Source organism: Ambystoma mexicanum, chromosome 7q (assembly GCF_040938575.1).
Source record: "Ambystoma mexicanum isolate Mex_15411 chromosome 7q, UKY_AmexF1_1, whole genome shotgun sequence".
NCBI lineage: Eukaryota > Metazoa > Chordata > Amphibia > Caudata > Ambystomatidae > Ambystoma > Ambystoma mexicanum.
In genome coordinates this window covers 145,989,741-146,011,600 of record NC_090941.1, presented here as the reverse complement: position 1 = coordinate 146,011,600, position 21,860 = coordinate 145,989,741, and the positions used below count along the sequence as shown (strand labels likewise).

The following is a 21,860-nucleotide window of genomic DNA, read 5'->3' as shown; positions in this document are numbered from 1 at the left end:
CTGTGGTGGGGCGCTGCTTAGGTAGTGAGGCCCAGCTGTGTTAGGAGAACTGGGAAGCATCGGAGAGCCAAGGGGAACGACTCACGGGGTGCTGCAGCTGATGGTAGGCCTCGGATCGTCGGTGGTATGAGGAGTGGGCCGGAGCGCCCCAGGAAGCAGCCGGACTGGAGAGCCCAGTGAGAGCCCACAGTAAGGGAGGTAGTCTGGTTGATGCCACGTAGGTTCTGTGATGTTGCTGGGGTTAGCGCTGGACTGGGGCGCTGCTAGATTAGTGAGGCCCAGCGGTGTTAGGAAACCTGGGCAGCACCTGCAGAGCAAAGGGGGTCGGCTCACCGGATGCTGCAGCTGGTGGTAGGCTGTGGGTGAGGTTGGGCCCTTGCTGTCACAGGAGGCTGTTTTTGGGGCCTTGTCTCCCCCCCTCCTGCTCCTGTGGGCGCAACAATAGGCTGTGGGTGCCTCTGGGGGAGCACAGAGCATAGTATGGCTGGGGGCAGGAGTTCTTTGGCTTGGGGCTTTAGGGTCTGGGTGAACCGGTTGTACTATTGAGGCTGGGCTCGCACCTCTGAAGGAGGGTCGAGTCCCTACAGGCTCCGAAAGCTGGCTCGGCACCTCAGGGGCACAGCTTGCTATTTCCCTTCAATGTAGCGTGGATTCTGCCACGTTGGAGAGATGGTCTCCTTCCTTCAGGGTCCGAGCCGTGCTCATCAGCAATGCCACACTATGGTGTGCATACGCAGTTCCTCGGAGCTGCGCTGCGGCGTTCTCTTCTAGTGGGGGATGGGGCCGCTTGTTACACAGCTTTGGAGACGGCTTGAGCTTGGGCTAGCGGTGCTTTGCTCTCGTCTCAGGGCGCTTTCCGGGCTATGATCTTTCTGCAGCGCTTTCCAGCTCTCTCTCCACGTCTTCCCATGTCGGGACTGACTAAGATTCTCCCGTCTGCCATCTTGAATACGATACTACGGGTCGGGGGGCGTGTGAGAATCTGCTTCGTTTCGGGGCTTCCCAGGGATCTAGGAGCTCATCCAACCTGCCGAGGGTGCCCCTGCCCCTCTCACGGCCGTTGCTGCAGAAATAACATCTGTCGGACAGCTGAAGGTTCAATTTGTCATTGAATGCCGCGGGTCCCAAACGGAGGCCATCAGAGGAGCAGCCACATCGCTGGCGCTCCTGGCCACGCCCCCATAAATATTCTTTTTTAAAATACATAATTGGGGGGGCGTGGCCAGCAGCGCAATGGAGCGGACGTGAGTTTGATCGGCTCTGTGACCGCTGCAAATATCCTGTCTTTTATAGCCTGATTCCGGATAGTTCTATACACTTCTGATACCTGCATCAATAGCTGACGCACTGGGGCACCATCGGATGCAAAATTCAGGGAAAATCAGAGCCCCAAGAGGAAACCCGAGGCGAGTGAAGAGCGAAGCGGAGAGGGCTCCCGCGCTCCCAAGATGACCGCCGGCGCGTAATGCAGTTTGGGGCCTGTCGACGGTACTGCAAGCGGACTTGACGGAAAACGCCAGACCATCTCTGGCCCATGAGGAGCCAAACCACCCCCCAACACACCCCATGAGGGGTCGTGGCACGGCCGCTCGGGGGCCCTGCGACTCGACTGCCGAGCCGGGAAGACTCTTACCACGACATCCAGCGAGCCCGGTGAGTGGCCCCAGGCACCAGCCCAAACCCACACACTGGTAAACCCGAGGTGGAAGCCCCTCTCCGAGCCACACCTGCGAGACACTTCGGCAAGCCTCTGTCCCTCCCGGGCGCACACAATCCCGCGAAACCGCGGCCACTGGGACTAAATACCACCACGAAACCGGCAAAACTACCTCTCCAATGATGGGCAAAGACAAATTGAAAAAAGCCTCAACGCAAAGCAAGATGAGACGTGATGGCCGCCATTGTCAACTCCCGCTCCTCGATGGAGATGAAAATTGACAGTATAGCGGCGGATGTCTCCTTTCTGTGCCATGACTTGCAGAAACTCTCCGCTCGTTTGGGGGAGGCGGAACAGCGCATCTCGGGGACTGAAGATAACATTAGAGGCATTAATCAACAACTCTCCCAGACACTTAATCGTCTGAAAATGTTAGAGGCCCATGTGGATGCGTCCTCGGCCTCCGGAGGGGGAAGAAGGGCCCAGCATGGAGCTCTTCTTGGAACAATGGTTGGTGGACATCTATGCACCTCGCCCCTTCTCTAAGTTCTTATTGGTGGAGAGAGCTCACAGAATTCCATCGAGCAGGCCTATACCAGGTACACCACCCAGAACGATCATAGCCAGATTCCTAAACTATCGGGACAGAGATGCACTCCTTCAAATGGCTTGCTCTAAGGGTACATTCACCCATAACGGTTCCCGAATCGCCTTTTTCCCTGACTACACCCGGGATGTGCAGAGGGCGAGACAGTCGTTTGAACCGCTGAAGAGGCAACTATTCCACATGAAAGTAAGACACGTACTGCTGTTTCCGGCCCAACTCAAGATCCACCACAAGGGAACCACAGTTCATTTCACGGATCGGAAGGAGGCCTGGAGATGAGCGGAAGCGCACATTGAAGGGGACTGGACGGCTGGACCGACAGATTGGGGAAGGAAACCCCGGCCTGGGGCGGGTCGTCCCCCTCGCGGGGGGCACCCGGATACCCAGGAACTAGCGATCCTGGAACAGGCGGCAAACCCCACCAACGAACACTAAGAAGCGATGGAATACCAAACCGAAGAGGGACCGATCTCATACGTGAACCCTACGAACCACGGAATGCTCAAAGGCGGTAGGAGCTGCGGACCAGAGGGGACCCCCTCTGTTCGCCTGCCAGCCTGGACCCCAAGTTTGAGCTGACACTCTAGTTCCGAGTGCCAATGATGTTCGGGCGACAGGTACTTCGTGTTGGGGTGGAGTATAGGGAGGGGGGATGGGTGAGCTTATGTTGTTTCTGTTATAGTATTAATACACGTTTATTACGCATTCACGAAATTAATGAATCACGCCACCCAACACACCCGACACATGGCAACTCCATGAAACAACCCATAATGTCTGCGAACCTGGTACTGTACACAATAAATGGCGACCACACTGACCCACGCACCAACCCCTGAGCGCCCCAGATCTCTCAAAATAGTCACATGGAACGTGAACGGGCTGGGGTCCGGAATTAAGCGACGTCTTGTTCTGCAATTCTTGAACAGACATTCTCCCGACGTCGCCCTGATAAATGAGAAACACTTAGCTGGGACCAGCTGCACTTTCTTTCGTAGAACCAACTACCGATTGGCCCTACATGCGGGATACACTATGGGATCCAGAGGGACTCTTATCCTGATACATAAACGTGTCCCATTCACATCGCTAACAGTTGAACAGGACCCCCGGGATTGCTATGTGGTGTTTATGGGAACACTGGGATAAGAAACACTGGCCATTGCGTCAGTGTAGTCCCCGCCTGGACTGGGAGAGGAACTCCTGGAGGAGTTGGTCACCCTTTTGGCAAAACACCAACCCGATACGTGGATTTTGGGGGGCGATTTTAATGACGTCATGTGTAATATAAAAGATCACACTCGCATCAGGGACCGCAACCCGAACACTCCCACCAAACTAGCAAAATTTGCGTCGGCCCTGGGCCTTCGGGATTTGTGGCGGCATCTCCACCGTGTAGACGAGGCCTACTCGTTCCACTCGGGAGCAAACGGGTCCATGTCCAGACTAGACTATCTCTTCCTCCCAGGCACCGATATACACAGGGCGACCGCTGCAGACCTACTCTCCCGAGGCATCTCAGACCACTCACCCCTCATGGCGGTACTGCGCATACAAAGTGAAACCCCACCCCGATCATGGAGGCTGAATAGCTACTATCTGGGCTCCCCTGATCTTGTTGACCACCTCACGGAAGTAACTAATGAATATTTTGAAATTAATACCTCTACGGTCGATGACCCAGTCACGATATGGGAAACATACAAAACGGTAGCGGGTAACAAGAGGGAGCGACTTCGGAAGTTGCTGGAGGCAGAAACTGATGTGGGCGACTGGGAAGCCAAATATGTTTGTGACCCAAGCCCGGAGTCTCTCAGATCCCTTAAGGGTGCTAGAGAACGCCTTCGACATATCGAACTAGACAACGCCAGGCAAGCTCACCAAGACTCCAGGGCAAGGGTATATGTACACGGGGACAAAGCTGGGAAAATATTGACCTGGCTCGAGAGAGGAGATGAGGGTCAATGCCACGTTAGAGAGATCATAACCCCGCAGAATGGGAAATGCCACTCAGACAGGGATATAGCACAGGCTTTCGCTGACTTCTATGCTACTATATACGCCGCCCCAGTGTCCCTTACTAGACAACATCACCCTACCATTCCTATCGGAACAACAGAGGGCACAACTGGACTCGGCTCTCACCGAAGCGGAGATTGCTGAGGCTGTAGCTCAGTTGCAGTCAGGGAAAACACCAGGCCCCAACGGGTTCCCGGTCGAGAATTGGAAGAAACTGGGTGGGGAGAAACTGGCACCATACCTTCAGAAAATGTTTCTCGGGGCCCGCGACCAGGGCGCTCTCCCGCCGGATCTGCGTAAAGCCACGATAGTAGTTCTTCCCAAACCAGGTAAACCACCAGAGGGATGTGCCTCCAATATGCCTACCTCATTACTTAATAGCGAAACCAGAATCATTGCCAAGATCCTGGCCAAACCGGTTGCAAGCGGTAATTACCTCCCTGGTCCACCCAGACCAATGTGGGTTTATGCCACATAAATCGACACGCATGAATTTGCGGCGCCTCCCCCTATTGCTGGAAAGGGCCCCTATAATAGACAAACCGCTTGCACTACTTGCCATAGATTTTGAGAAGGCGTTCGACTCGGTTCGCTGGGTCAGTCTCTGGGAAACTATGTGAAGAATGGGATTTGGGGACAACTTCCTGGGATGGGTACAACTTCTCTACACAGACCCACAAGCAGAGGTGAAGGTAAATGGGTGGCCCTCTGAACTTTTCCCCCTGAACAAGGGCACACGGCAGGGATGCCCCTTGTCCCCCCTTCTCTTCGCCCTCGCGATAGAGGCACTCGCCCTGTGGCTCCGCCAGAGCAAGGACTGGTTGGGATTCAGGTGGCCGGAGGGGCACGAAGACAGGGCGTCTCTGTACGCAGACGACCTCTTGATATACTTGGGTGACCCGATACGAACCTGCCCCATAGTAACGTAAATGCTCATCAGATAGGTTGAATTCAGTGGGTTTGAGAATCAACTGGGACAAATCTATCCTTTTCCCGGTAAATGGCGGTACACTGGCCGTCCCCAGGAATGCCCATACAAGGTGGAACCAAGCAGCTTCCGGTATCTTGGGATTTGTATATCGGAGGACCTGACGCGCTACGCAGCCCATAACCTCCAGCCGATCATGGACCGTTTTAAAGATGATGTCCGCCACTGGAGGCTTCTCCCCCTGACACTAATGGGTAGAGCTGCCCTCTTTAAGAAGATTACCCTGCCCAGATTCCTCTATGTACTACAAAACGCACTAGTGGAGATTCAGGACGCCGAATTTGACTGCCTTGACTCCCTCCTTAGAGACCTCATTTGGGGAGGGGCGACAGCCTCGTATTGCACTGGCTACACTCCAGAGATCGGTTTGAGAGGGGGGTATCGGCGTGCCTTGTCTCCGAGTTACTACTGGGCCTCCCAACTGGCGGTGGTTAATGACCTACTACATGGGGATAGGGAACTCCCTCACATAAAGCCAGAAATTGCAGCCATCCACGACACTGACCCATTACACCTGCTCTACCAGCCCCTCCACAGACCCCTACCCCAAACAATGGCAACACATGTTTCAAGGGTCTCGAGACGGGCCCACGCCTATGTGGGATGGAAAGACAAGATCACCACGGCACAACCCCTGTGACACAATAGTAACCTGGCTGAATTGGGGAAACTCGGGCCATGGCCCAAATGGGAGGAAGCCGGAATTACACAGATCAGGGATGTCTTGATAGATGGGGAAATCGCCTCCTTTGTAGCATTGCAGCAGAAATTCCACCTTCCAGCAACCGAACGCTATCACCATATTCAACTGACTCGCGCCTTACGAACACACATCCAGTTGGACCCCGCTATTCCCGAGTATACACCCATAGAACGCAATATACTCCCAACACATATCCCTACTAGAGTCACTTCTATATTATACAATGCCATGTCCTCCTTTGCTACTCCGGAACTTCCTCGTCTTAAACCCAAATGGGAGGACGATGTGGGAGCCATAGACCCGGAGGACTAGATCCAGATCCTAATGCATCCCAGTGAGATTGCTATCTCCTCCAGACTCCGCTTGGTCCAACTTGAAATCCTCCACAGAATATATTACCCAAGAACCATGATGCATGGCTGGAAACGTGCCCCAAACCCGAACTGCCTCCGATGTGGGGGAGAGGTTGGTACATTCATACACATCCTCTGGGAATGTCCGCGGATTCAGACTTTCTGGGGGAATTGCTGCAATGAACTATCCAGGGTGCTAGGCTGCAATATAACAATGGACCCGAAGGTGGTGTTGTTGGGCTCCCCGATGAGAACACTACTGATAAATGGGAAGGATTGCTCCTATCCATGGCCGCAGGACTGATGAAGCGGAACATTGCACAAAAATGGGGAGCATCAGAGTCCCCAACACTGGAACAATGGGCAGATGATATGGACACACTTGCAATGTTAGAGCACAGAGTTTATAAAGCAAGAGGCTGCCCAACCAAAGCTTCTAAGATTTGGGCCAAATGGGAGGAGAGAGAATCCCAGTAAACTCATGATGCCCTAAGACACTGGACTGAACTGTAGATGGAAAGGGCGACAAATGGAGATCTTTTGACTTGTATCGTGCCTTCACTTATTGATTCGTTCCTTGAATGCATATGTTTTGACCTTGTTTTTCTTGTGGTTTTCGTTGATTGTGTTGTTTAAACTCAAAATGCAATATAAAAAAAAAATACATAATCGGCCCTCAAATACTTGCAGCTGGGGACCACTTATTTCACAGGTGCCCCATGAAATATACGCGGTCATTTTCTCAATGGGCATTCAGGGTGAACAATGGAGGCACAACCCACCCCTGTTCACAGAGCCATTATCGCTCGGCACCCGCAGGGCCTCATCAGCATGCATTTTAAAAAAGCAGCGGGCAAGATGTGTGTATTCCTATGGCTGCCCGCACTTTCTGTTGGTGTGGGCAGCCATAGGAATACAAACGGTTTGCCCGCTTTTCTTTTAAAAGCATGTTGATGAGGCCCTGGGGCCACACCACCACTAGTGCACGGCAGCTCTAGGGCCTCCCCTTAAAAAAACAAGAGAAAAAATCTTTCCATTCCAATTCCTGGTTCACAGATGAGCTACACAATCTGTGCAAAAGCAAGCGCCAGGCGCTTAAAACTTGGCAGTCCAAACCCTGCCACACCACTAAAGAAAAATTCCAAACCATTGCCAAAAAATACAAAGACTCCATCTTCAATGCTAAATCTGAAGCCTACAATAATCGAATCACAGATTGTAACTCCCAAACGAAAGAACACTTTACTATCTTTAAAGAGCTAACAATCCCTCCCATCTGCACCGACGAGATTGTTAAATGAGGCATGGTGCACCAGCATACAATCTGCTATGCTAAAAAAAAATAGACCTTCTCCAAAACAAAATCTCAGAACATTACAAGGCGCTGCCTAAACAGAACCATCTGACACAGACCCTGCCTAATTCCAAATACAGCAACGTCTCCAAATTCACATTTATGGAAATCACAGAAGCAGATGTCATAGACATCCTGAAACGCCTCAAACCTTCACAATGCAAGGGTGATGTATGCCCCCCAAAATCATTAAGGAATGGGCAGAGCCACTCGCTCCTCTCATTACTGCCTTCATCAACGCGTCATTCAATACAGGCTCAGTCCCTGACAGCCTTAAAGATGTGTGGGTACGCCTGCTCTTAAAACCTACGCTAGACCCCTCTCAACCTAATAACTACCGACCCATAACAACTATCACGTTTCTCCTTAAAATCTTAGATAAGGCCGCCCACAGGAAGATCCAACTGTACCGTGAAACTAACTCTATCTTAGGAAAAAGACAGTCTGGTTTTCGCCGAGGGCACGGAACTGAAACCGCCTTATTAGATTTAAAAAACCAAATCACCCAAATCCTTCGACAAAGGCAAGCCTGCCCTACTCCTCCTCCTCTTAGACCTCTCAGCGGCATTCGACTTGGTTGATCATAACATGCTCACCAACCATCTCACGCATGCTGCGCACTTCTCCACGCATGTCGCAACTTGGTTCACCTCCTTCCTCGAAGGTAGAGCTATGAAAGTGCTTTCCAATATACCAAATGCAGAGCCCACCATCCTTCACTGTGGTGTCCCCCAGGGATACTGTACTGCCCCCACCCTTTACAATCTTTTTACAAAGCCACTCTTTGATAAACTGGATGCACTTGGGATCACATACACAAACTATGCGGATGATACCCAAGTGCTCCTTCCTCTGACGGGTATCTACCACCAAGACACTTACTACCTTACAGCAAATTTACTCCACCATCCAAGCCTGGATGGCCACCAACGGTCTTTGCTTCAACGGGGGCAAGACTGAAATTCTCATTCTTGGTCAAAAGTCCACATTAACCTCTCTTGACCCGCTCTACTCCAGCTTCCGTATCGATAATTGTCATCCCAGTCTTATCCTCTGTTAAAACGCTAGGACTCCACACTGTCTATGGATAAACAAGTCAGTGCCATTGCCTCTGCCTCCGCTCTGAGCACTAAACTTATTAATGCCATTAAACCGTTTCTAACCAAGAAAAATAGCCTCTCCATTGCCAGAGCTACCATAGGAGCTAAGATGGATTACTGCAATGCACTCCTAGCTGGCACCTCCAAAAAAGAAACCTAACTAGAGCTTCCCCTATCTTGCCCCTAAGCTATGGGACTCGCTCCCCACTGCTCTCAGAGCCGAAACCTCTCTATGCCTCCGCAAAAATCTTAAAACGGCCCTCTTCAACTAAATAGCTACACTCACATACACAATATCTGTATATTTCCCTTACTATTCATACTATCTAGTTCTAGTGTGCTGTCTGTCTCTTTGTATGTAACTAAGCCATGATCATTTCTTGTATGTAAATAAGCCATGATCGATCACTGTAACAAGCCCCACGTTGCCCCTGGGCTGATGTGCGCTCAACAAATGTGAATAAATAAATAAATGTTGTTGAGGCCCCGGGGCCACAGAGTCATTAGCGCTCTGCACCCACAGGGCCTACCCTTTTTTTTTAAATGCATGCTGTTGAGGCTGGATGCAGCACCATTAGCGCACAGCATCCCCAGGACCTCTCCCTGAAAGCGACGTGTATTTTAATGGAAGCAACCTTGGTGCTATACAGGCTGCTTCCTTTAAAATGCACGAGCACAGATCACAACCCAAACATAATTCTGTTGTTGGAAGCCCTGACGTTGAGCTATTAGCGCTCTGTGCCAGCCAGACAGACCCTGCTTCCATTTAAACACACTGCTATATATGTAAAATACAGACCGGCCTTGTGCAGACCTTACAATGCACATTCAGAACATATTAACTCAGGGTGATGGGGATTATATCCTTGGTAATAACATGAAACTCATACTGCAACAAATGCTTTCAACATAGATGCCTCCATAGAACCCTTTTCTATGGAAAAGGGCCCTATGCCACTGTAGATGTTTTAGATGTTTTAAATGCACACCAGGGTTTTAAAACGCAGTAACCTTGAAATATTAATGTGTAAGAAATATTACCTGGCACATTTATGGTGCTGAAGTTTACTTCATCATAAAAAGAGGGTGCTTCATACTGTGGCTATAATAATATTAAATAAAATCAATTAGCCAGGATTTTAACACAGCTATAATCTGGTACAGCAATTCAAAGAGTATACAAATACTTACTTCATGCTCTGACTGATCTTGCATTGTCTCCAACGGTCTATGTGCTCCCCAAGGTCTGCAAAGTATGAATTCTGGAAAGGCAGGCTGAAAAGGTCTGGCCACCCCTCACCCCTGTATTTATACTGTTCTAAATTGGCAGGATATTACATTTTGCTGAGAAAATACCCCGGAACATCAACAAATGGCTACAGCTGGTGTGGCCCATAAGTAATTCCCCAGATGGCTTTAGGCCTACGCACATCCTGTTCGCTGATCTGTGGTTTCACTTTGAGCGGAAGGAATGCTTCCAGGTATATTACCAGTGAGGCATGTGTTGCTAAAATCTGTTTTTTTTTTTTTTTTTAAACGGAAACTTAAGTCCAGCCCTACCTGTAATGGGAATGCTTACATCATGGTCTTGTTTCAAAGCTTGGGCCAGCTGCATCTATAAATACCAGCAGCCCTGGAGCTTACACTGTTTGCGCAGGACATGGCCCTACATTACACGGTGTGAGCAGAATCTCCACACCGTTCAGAGCCCTGCTATACCCTCACACCACAGCCTAGCCTTTTCAAAGAACACCTGCCATGCTTCACAAAGCTTGTGTGCTCCGAAATAGCACCCTACCTTTAACCCTTCATTATTATTTATATACAATTATTAATACATAGATTTTTAAAATATATATTTATGCATATTTTATATTATTAATTTTTAAATATTTACTTAGTTTTTTTCTCAAAAATCTTAGTATACATGTTTTCACTGTTCTTATTATAAAGAAACCCACACCGCCATGCAATACTAAACAACCTCTTTAGGACACTCTAGACCCTAGAGGTTGGAATACATTATAGATCTATTTAACATTTGTACCACTACATCTCCAGACATGGTTTAACAACCTGGCTGTCAAGATACCCAAAACTTCAACACTGTGTATACCTCCCCATAACGGCGGTATCGCTGGCGCTGTGCTATTGGTTTTTCCCCTGGGCTTCAGGAGCTGTGTGTACCCCCCGGCCAAACACCATATATATATATATATATATATAACTGTGACCTAACCCAGAAGGGTGTCACAGTTTTTGCACGATGGGGCACTCTGGAGACGATGTCAGGGAGGTGCCATCTTTAGGGCTGGGGAGTCAAGGGGGTGTGTGTGTGTGTGTGTGTGTGTGTGTACCCAACTTGTTTGAACTTCCGGGATACCCCAGTGGGGGCCCTAGGGACTCCAGGCTTTGGGGGCCTCCCGGCTAGCACCTATGATGTCATTTCCAGGGTAACACCTGCCCGCTAGGGTCTAAGTTCCAGTTAAACACCCCTATATCACTTCCGGGATGGGCCTTCCGGTAGGGTTGAGGCTTCCGGGTCACCCGCATGATGTCGCTAGGGTGGGACTTCCGGGGTCACGGGGCGTGGCCACCTGTCAAGTTTATATGATGACAGGTATCATCCTTTACTAATGGTCTCCTATGCAATAGAGACTATTACTCTGGGGATCATTTTGGTGCTGTGGGGGTGTAGACAATCTGTGGCATAAAGCCTTTGAAGAAAGAGGGTTTGGGATTCCACAGAAGGGAACCCTAGCGGGGCACTTTGTCTAGGTATCCTGATTTGATAACAGTTGTTTAAGGGGATCCCAGTGAAGGAGTCCTGATGTGCACCAGGTCCATGGTGTGCCTGCTGCAACACTGCTTCTTCACTATAAAGTTGCCATGTGGGGGACAGGGACATCCACCTGGAGGTGCCAAGCTGTATGGCCATTGCCATCTGTTTCATTACTCACACAATTTAGTAAATGCCACATTGTGAGGCACCATGCCTCTATCTAGGTCATAAAGTTGCCCTATTCAATCTCATCTCTCCTGTACATACGAAGGAAGGGAGGCATGACCTACAGATAGCCTTGTTGGGAAAAAGGAATATGTCATGTCTGCCTTCCACAGTGAAGAAGAGAGATGTGAAATCTGAGTTTGTGTGAGTGGAATGCAGGCTTGTCGGAGTAGAATGTGCATCCAAGTCAGTTAGATTAAGGACCAAACAAATGATTGCATGCTAGGTGGTTTTTGTTTCTGCATACTTACCTGTTATTGCTGCACTTACCTGCTAGACGGTAAGCGACCTTAGGGAAACAAGGCCGCTCTCTTCTGCCACCGTGTCTGTTAGCTATCGCTATGGAGGCCTTTGCCGGAAGGATTACAGGAATGGCTGAGTTTCAGGACATTTAGCTTCAGACAACAGATTATAAAATAGCCAGGGTTCGTGACCGATGTATTGCAGACGCTCCAGAACTCTGCCACTTGTTTACAAGCAATCCTGCCTGAACTAGATCAAAATAGAAAACTCAAGATTTCGAAATTCATTTGTATAAATCCTAAATACTGGATCTTCCTTTCCCCCGCGATATATAGGAATCTTTGGAAATAGTCCTTATTCTGCTGGCCAGGAAAATTAGACCACTACTTGACTGCCTACCTCCCTACAATCAAATCCATTTGAAGGCAATTAATCTATTTGATGCGCCGCTCTGGAAAGAAAAAGCAAGGTGGGGGGGGGGTACATCCTAGTTTGAAATTAATCAAGATGCTCCCTCACCTGCTTTACGTTTGCAAGCCCCTCCAATGTCAGCCCTGAAACACGACCTTGAGAACTTGCAGAAAGATATTTTATGTGCCATATGGGGGTGGGAAGAAAGCCAGAATTTCATAAAATGATTGTCTCGCCTCTCAATATTGTGTGAAATTTATTTCACCCTCTCAGGGGCCCAGATACATCCTCTTGTATCAGTGGAATATAGGAACAACGTCATACCTCTAATCATGCTTGAGAGATCCTCTGAGATGCCAACTTTGTCTATTCACATATGCTTGTTGATATGTGCTTATTATCACAGACAGGGCGATGAAATACTCTTGTGGAGGGGGTGATTGGGAGGTTTGGGAAATATGAACAGGAACTTGTATTGTTATATATATTTGCTCTGTCCTTTTTTTAAATCAATAAAAATACTTTTGACGGAAAAAGATTTGGCTTAAAGCACCCGCTGGTAAGGAACCCTGAGGTACAGCTCCACTTTGGGCTGTAGGGAAGAAGAGTAGACTCTTCTAACACATGCTGTTATTGTCTGGCATACCCTGTTACTTATTTAATCCATCATATCCACTGCCACCATTCCAAACCAAAGAAAGGGAAAAGTTGCTGTGCATTGTTGCATAACCCAGATAGAATTGAGAACAGCTCTGCCTGGATGCAGCAGTTCCTCTTTTTTAATACGTCAAAACACAGATACAAAAACTACTGATTGCACAGGTGGATCTCTCCCAGTAAGGTATATTTAATTTCCTCCATGAAAAATGCACACTGAGATATGCAAATTGCTGTCCTACTAGTAACTACATATTCATCTTGATATGTTTTTTAAATTTACTTTTCAGATACTGATTCATCATTTTACAACTTGATCTTGAGGAAGGCAGGCCAGTTTCTATCAGATATTCAGCTTAATCTGCTCAAGTTTGCCATATCCATCAGAGCATACTCTCCAACAGTTCAAATGTTTCAGCAGGTGAGTTGCTCAGTAGGGGTGTAGCTTGTATTTTTTTAATTGGTGCACTTTATTCCATTGTATTGATTAAACTTTTTTCCGGTGTTTCCATATGAATTTATAGGACACAAGCACATTGCATCCATTTCTGTAAACCCTTACTGTATGGGCCTTAACTGAAATGATACTGAAGATTTCCCCTGCTCTAGCGCAGGGAGTCTTGATTCTATTAAAGACACTCCTCACAGCAGATTTAAATCTTCATATTTTTCTTTCTTTTTGTTGTTGTTGAAAACATCAAACATCACAACAAAACCAATCTAACCTAAACATCTAGCTGGGTTCCTCTCCCTGGGCCACACTATTACTTCCTGCCCAGTTCATTTCCTTTTTCTTTAGATGCCTTCCAACTAACATCCGACAAACCCAACGGAAACACAATCCTGCAGTCCCCCAGCAGCGTCCGCTCCGAGCTAAATCCGAACTGGACCTCGGCACGTGCAGTCAAACCACACTTCGACTTCTCAACACCTCTGCTTTGGCGCTCAGCCTGCTTTCTGGTCCTCTCCTGCCAAACCAAAAAACATGCATTAGGGAGGGTACCAAGGCGCAAAATACATCAAAAACATTGGCCAGTCATTGTTACATTGCAATGATCTGTTACTTTGCGCAAAAGGGTGGGATAATGCTCTCCTCTGTGTCTTTAATAGAATCAAGACTACCTGCTCTAAGCTATGAAGAACAGGCGCTGCTATGCCAGTTACCTGCTGAAAATAAAATCTATTGAAAGTAGCATCGCTGGACCAATCTGCTGCCCTCAAAATGTCCTGAAGGCTTGCTCTGGCTACAAAGCCTTGTAAATTATCATACCTCTCACTGAGTGCGTTCCAAAAACAGTGACATCAATGCCTGCTTGGGTCATGACCTCTGTTCAACAAAATAAGGCGCTTCACTGTACAGAACCTCGGAGCAGGGTAGGGACACCTGATGATGGAGCACGGCATCCCCTTCCTTTTTTGACCTCTTCTGCATCCTACTATACACTAGTTACTGACTTCCCAACTCCCCCCCCCCCACACTTTTTCCCCCCAAATACTGAGATGAGGAGGAGAGAGATTGGGAGGGTGAAGATTGCTGACAGGCTCAGAGACAGAAGACTCTTTCCTTTTGACAGCAGACTGGCCCAGTAATGAGGCCAGGCAGAGCAAGGCTTCTCTTTATAACTATGCACACCTGAAGCTAATTACCTCTCCTGGGAAGTATAAAAGGTGGGAAACAAAGGCACATTTTGAGCGAGTTGGGGATGCTGGAATGTCCTGGGAAGCAGGAGAAGCCCTAGCGAGCTGCAGTGACCCTGGGACACATTGAGGAGGGGAACACCGCCCAAACACTGGCCCTGTTACTTTAGAGGAGAATACAGTGTGGAGAGGGAACTGTACCTCCAGAAGGCAAGACCTGGTGCAGCTGCGGTTGCGTGGTGGCACACACACTGCAAAACCCCTCCCCTGGGCCAGGCAGGCGAACCCCAGTCTCTGAGGGCCAGGAGATAAGACCCTGACCTCATTTGAACATCCCCCCCTTGGCTCCTGCAGCTCCCAAAATCATGGAATGCCATTTTGGGGAGCTGTGAAGTGGGAGCGAAATTATAACAGTGCATTCTGGGACTGGGAGTCAAAAACCATATATTGATAAAACATGAATTTTGAGAGGAGGCTTGAGCCCGGCAGAGGGAAGTCTTTTCTGTGAATTATAATCTTGAGGAGAGGGGTGGGAACCCGGCAGAGGGAGACCCTATGAGCGAGGCAAAACACAAGAGAGGACAGCAGTTCCAAGATGGCAGTTTAATACAGGGAGAAAGACGGCGAGACCAGATAGGGCCGCAAGGAGGGAAGTACCCTTGACATCTAAAGACTGTTACTTTCGTGAGCCCTGGAAAGTAATAAACCGAAGACCAGGAACGGAGGCTGATCAAACCTGCACAGTGTCGGCGGTACCCATGGCTTTCCTACGTCGATAACCCAGGCTGGGAGGAGCGATTGCCAGAGAGGTCCTGTCCTTGGCTCCTACAACAAAGCGGTGTCAGAAATGACCGCACAGCCGGTGAGTCGGAGAGACTTATACCATATCAGCTTGTATTTTGAACCAAGGTTGCATCAGCAACTTTGTAGGAAGAGAACTGTGTGTGAGGCGTTTGCGAGAAGTGACACAAATATAATTGGAAGCCAAAAGGAGCAGTTGAACTTTTAAAATTGAACTTTGGAAGGCCAAGTAAACATGTCCGGTGCCACGCGGGTGCTCATTCGAAAGTCTGTTAGGTGTCCAACTAATGCTGAGTGTGAGAAAAAGGAAGCTTGAGATCAAAGTGGTCATGCAACGGGTCAAGCTAAACCCTGTGCAGATTCGAAAGTCTTCGATAATATATGGTGCATCACAATTGTCCGAGCCCCGCTGAGGGATACTAATTGAGCGAAAGAAAGGGATCTGAGCTCGGCTGAGGGGGATCCGAGGTGAACCGTGAGTCACCCGAGAAAGAATTCTGACATTGGTGTGAAAGATATCTGACCCCGGAAGAGGGGGATCCAACTTGGAACTTTTTAATTTGAAAATGATCTGAGCCCGGCTGAGTGGCATCCAGGGTGAATACCCAACTTCAATACAGGTGAAAGGAAAGGAACATTTACGTATTATTTTTGTACAGCAGGCCCTCTGAGTAAAGAGATTTGCAAGTGGTAATATAGAGGCTTGGACACAGAAGGTCCTGAATGGTGGAAATTGAACTGTATCCTCGTGCCGCACAAGCCAGCATGTGTGCTTTGCTAGAGTGTGCTGCCTTGCCCCATGCTGAAAACGTGGGGAAGGGAGGCCAATGGTCCGAGCATCCTGACCTATCATTTTGTGAACACTTTTCTTTTTCATGAACATTACCCCACCTTATTTGAAATTTAGTGGTTAGGATTGGCAATAGTTTTTTTAGTATGGGCCCTTTTATGTTCACAAGACTCCACTAAGACTGCATTATTATTATGTGATGGTCGTAGCTTGCTCCCATCTGTAGATTTAGGTTTAGATAGGTGTTTATTGAACTTTCGCAAGGGTGTGATAAACACCCTTGAACTGTGGTCACTTGTCTGTCTTATTATTGCCACAATGCGTTTCTTACACCTCCCGTACCCACCTGTCTATCATCGCTGCAGCTACCGCTTTATACTGTCTCCTCTGCATAATGAGCAATTGCGTTACACTTTGCGGCCTCACTTTTCTCGTCCGAGCCTCATACTCTTTGGTACAGTTAAAAAAGCATAGCTTTGGCTTCTCCTGAAAATAGGGCTACAAGATGACTGTTCAGTGGTACTTTGTCCTCTTTGCAATAGATAAACATACACCGCCCGGAGAGAATGTTTTCCTATCAACTTCGAGCGCTGCCACTCTCCTGCAGGAAACTAGACCTAGTAGCATAGCCAGATTCCCCAATAACTGTTGATCTGATAGGTCTCTGTTTTAAGGCCAATCCATAAAAAGCTGCAAATCCATTGTGATGTCCCACAGCTGAGCGTATTTCGGCAAGGGAGGGCTGCTAATCTTCACACCATGTTGCAGTCTTATTACTGCCGCATGCTCTTCTGCTGGTGACCTTTCCACTGGTTGATGAGCCGCTGAAATGGCAGACCTGTAAACCGCCATGGTTTGAAATACTCTGCCCCCTTTGCGAGGGATGCCAAGAAATTCGGCACCTGGATTAAAGGGTGCGAAACAGGATGAATACCGTGCTGGCTGCACCATAGGCGCCATCTCCTCCAAGCTGCATCAAAGCTCTTGAGGGTAGATGGGATGGAGGGGGCCCAAAACTGTTTGATCAAGTCGGCAGCCAGCCCTGAAGTGCCTGGCAGACTCCATCTGCTCCCGACACCCTGCATGCCAGCAGAGGTAATTGCCCCGTCCTCGTCGGAGGATGAAGGCTCCCTGATGGATCCGTAAGGAGATCCTGTCTGTGAGGGATCACTTGTGGGAAATCGGAGGAATGTCCATCAGAACTGGAAGCAATGCTTGCAACTTCCAGTTCGGGGCCAATACAACAACCTGCACCTTCTCCAGGTGAATCTTCACCAATGCTCTGGCCAGCATCATGAAGGTGGGAATGTGTACTGAACTGTGCCCGACCACAACTGCAAAAAGTGTCTGTACTGCCGGAAGGTATTCTGTAGTCACTGTGATCTGGTCGAGGCAGTAATGCCAGAAGAAGTCTTTTGTCTACTCCGCTATCATCCACGACCTGGTACCTCCGAGGCGATTGATGTAGCGCACCGCAGGTCTTGTCCATCCGGAGTAGGATGCACCACTTTGCTTTGTCCTTTGTGAACGCCTTTACTGCAAAGGCGCCTGCAAGCAATTCTAGGCAATTGATGTGAAGGGCAAGCTTGTCTTGGGACCACTTGCCGCCCGTTTCCAACTGGTCACACCTCGCGCCCCAGCTAGCTCTGCTTGCATCACACCCAGCGGTATCGGCTATATCCCAGGCCCTCTTGCAGATGTTGGATCTTCAACCTCTGCAGTCAGTGCTGTGTAATGCATAGGGCCTGGGAAAATTGCTTGAATGGAACCTGCTAAAATACCAACAATCCTTGTTAACCGTCTTTTCTAGCGCTGCTCTCAATTCCTTCTTTATCGCTCTCATTTTGAGAGCGGGTAACGCTAGGGTCGCCTTTGTGGAGTCGATGACGAACCCCAGAAACTCGATGCACTGCCTGGGGACGAATTTGGATTTCTTCTAGTTCATTAGAAAGCCCAGAGATGTAAGGAGCTGAGACGCTCACTGCATCTGCACCAAGAGCGCTTGCTTGATTGTCGCTTGCCAGTTTGAGGATATTATCCGGATAAATGATCATCCGAATGCTTCGCTTCCTCATGGCTGCGTCCACTGGCCTAATACTCTCGTGATCGCCCAGGGCGCAGAGGCAAGACCGAAAGGGAGACACCTGAACTGCCATACTTGAACGCCCCATAGGAAACTCTGGTACCTGCAGTGCTCCTTGGCTATCGGGGGCCATCTGGCAAGCGTCCTTCAGGTCTAACCTCACCAGCCAATCTCCTGTTCAGAGAATGCCTCCGAGGAGAGTAATTCCTTCCATTTTGAAGTGTCTGTAAACCAGCCACCTGTTCCACACTTTGAGGTTGAGGACGGCTTCACGTTTTCCTTTCTGTGCACCAAAAACATGTTGCTAATAGAGGGCAGCGATAGTGCAGAGGTAGCCTTTATTGCACCATTGCTTGCTAACTGTCGCAGCTCTCCTTTTCAGGAGTGCGCACTCCTCTCGCCCCTTCACTAATCTCTTGGACCTGACTGTCAAGGTTCTGCAGTAAACTCCAGTCTGAGCCCCGCCGCAGCCTGGAGCAGCCAGGCGTAGCTGGAAAGTCTCTGCCAATCTCCTAAACACAAAGTTCTCCTTCTGCGGAATATCTGAGCCCACTCCTCATCTGCTTGGGCTTCTTCATGGCAGTAGAAGGCTCTACCTCGGCATCCTCAGCCGTGCGTCCACTTGTTGGGAAGTAAGCGTCCTGCTGCCTCGATTACCAGTAGTGTGATCTGGGGTTTTGAGGTCTCTTCTGGGAATGGAAGCGACCGGACGCACAACCTCTACTGTGGCTGTTCCCTGCAAGAACTCTGGTGGGGAAAATCTTCTTGATGGAGGTTTGTGCTTTCTCTGGGGCAGTGTAGGTGCCCACAAAACACCCCATTTCTTTAGCAAATACTTCGCTGAACAGGAGACCTTGCTCTTCCTCGCCTGCCTCATAGGAGGCCTGGTCCCCTAGTTTAGAGCACATTTTTAATAGGTTTCTCCTTCTCTCTGATGACAGGGTGCACTTTGTGTTGCCTAGAAGATACAGAGCTCCCTGCGGCCAATTTGCCAGAGTCTCTGGGTCCACCGGCTGGCCAGTGTCCATTATCTTTGCAATCAGCCCTGCTAAATCGAAAACCTTTTCCTGGCATCCCCGCCAGGCACGGTCCATGCCTTTTTATGAGGTCCCATGAAGCCTTGGACACAAACGTAATCATCTTGAGATCCAGTTCTGGGGCTTCCTTGGCAGGTCTGGCCTGGGGCATTCAGAACACATACGTAATTTCACTTCTTTCTCAATTGGCTTGTGCAGCCTCTGCGTCATGTAAGAGGCTACTCTCGGAGACGGCAGCCAGTCATTGGATCTGGGATGTACTATTGATTGAGGATCAAACATATCAGTCAGCTCATCTTTGGGCACTTCTAGGTGCCTCTCATTAGCTTTTCGCTTCCCACCTTTCGATCATAGAGAGGATCTCAAGTCTGACAAGTCAGACTCTGGCGAACAGTCATTGTCATCCCCCATGTTTTGCAGCCTTGGGGCAGCGGTTGGGAGTCTCGGCATGGTCGATCGCTTCATAAAAAAGCACCTTTAAGTTTCTCGAATGCATCAACAGGCTTTTTTTTCCCCTCCTTCACTGGACCCAGGGGTGCCGAAGGCGCCTTCCTCTTACAGGTCTGTTTGCTTCCCTTTTGAACTTCCTCTTTGAGGTTGGTTAGAGGACGTGCTGTCATCCTTTTCTGGAGTCTTATTCTTAAGGCCATCCTCAGTCAAGCACTCTAGTGCTTCCAGTCTCTCTTGAAGCGGGCACCCCCTAGTGCTGCCGCATCGACCAGGGAATCTCCCAACACACTCTTGAAACTGAGAGTTAGATCTGTGTCTTTGTCTTTTCAGGATTAGTGATCAGGGAGTTTACAGATGCAAAAAGAGCAGAGGCAGAAACTAATCTTTGCAAACCAATTGGAGTGTGATTGAAAAGTAAAAAGTCATCAGCATAGGCCAACCATGGTACTCTAATTGCTCCCATTTTTGGGGAAATTAACACAGCAGCATTCAAATAATCCCCAATATCAGAGACATAAGAATTAAATAAGCTGTGTGCAAGAATGCAACCCTGACTAAGTCCTGAATGTGTAGCAAGTATTCTGGATAAAGATCCCTCATGGTTCAACATCGCCTGAATACCAGAGGACTCATACAAACCTGATCAGAGTAAGGAGTCTATCTGGTATCTCACAAAGCACCAATTTGGCCTATAATAGATTCCGATCTACTTGATCGAAAGCCGCTAACAAGTCAATCGTGGCTACAAACAGTCAATGTTTTCTTAGCCCAACCCATATGTTAAAAGATCTTCACTACACACCCATTAGATTTGTGCTATGGCATTTCCTGAAACCATTTTGTAATCTACTTAACTTTCTAGTGTCTCGAGCACAAGAAATTCAGGTGTATTAATACAATGGATGCAACATCTTTGCTGTCCACATCCATTATTGTTATTGAACGATAATTTCTTGGATCTGTCTTTATATACCTACGTTTTTATTGCTTCGTAACGAAACACTAAATCTCTAAACCTTTTGTAAGCCCTGTAGAGTTGTAGACAAAAGGACAGCATTGTTTACGAACATGAGGATGTAAAACATTCTCTCTTAATCAGTGGTGCATCTGTATATTTAGCAAGCAGAAATGTACCGAAGTCATTGATGAATAAGTACACGGCCATTGGACAGCCTTGTCTAACCCCCTTTGTTACCTTAAGACTGTCAGTTTACTTTGTTGGCATCACCTATACTCTGCAGTATTATCAGTGTAAAGAGCCCTTATGCAAATAATTTAATCAACTGTGGGGGGATCCTAAGATCCAACAGAGAGGCCCATAACAAGCTTCGGTAGACATTGTTGAAGGCTCCCTTTAAATCAATTAAAGGGATGAATCAAGGCGTTGGCCCTCATTATGTTTTTGCCAGTCTGAAAAAAATGTTGTTAATTCCAAGTTTGCCGGTGGGGCCACAGAACTCCCAGCAGACATGACCTGCCGGTAGATCTGGCCCCTACTGGTAAAGAAAGGCCTGAATCACTGGTGCCAGTAATACGGGCAATCCTATCCGGTGAAGTCCCACTTACTGACTCTCTGCTGCCTGTCATATCTCTGTAGTACCGGGATATCGGCGACAGACAATTAGGCCAGTTTTCATACCAGCAAACTCTTAATGAAGGTTGTAGTCTACTGCGCGGTGTATTTTTGTACAATTGGAACAAGCCTATATGCCCATTGTATTGTGCCTTCACGCCTGTTGTATTGTGCCTACACCCTTACATCATTCACCTACCTGCTTTTAATAAACCTTTTCTGTTCTGGGAAAAATGTCTTTCTTACCATACTAAATTAAAGCATGCACCATAAACAATAAATTGTAAGATTGTGTGATTTTTCTTTTTTAAGCCATTTATGACATGTTGCATAAACACATATTGCGGGTTAGGATATTCTTTCATTTGCCAACAGATTTCAGCCAATGG

General features: G+C 48.3%; 1 protein-coding gene across 2 annotated transcripts in view; it reads left to right on the top strand.

Annotated features, from left to right (window-relative positions):
- Positions 1 to 21,860, top strand: part of UGGT2 (UDP-glucose glycoprotein glucosyltransferase 2) — a 1,923,861-nt gene that overhangs the window by 64,389 nt on the left and 1,837,612 nt on the right. For both annotated transcript variants that reach the window (XM_069639785.1, XM_069639786.1), the window contains one exon: positions 13,390 to 13,520. In XM_069639785.1, the coding sequence (XP_069495886.1) occupies positions 13,390 to 13,520 (131 nt within the window). The remainder of the gene's footprint in view (positions 1 to 13,389; positions 13,521 to 21,860) is intronic.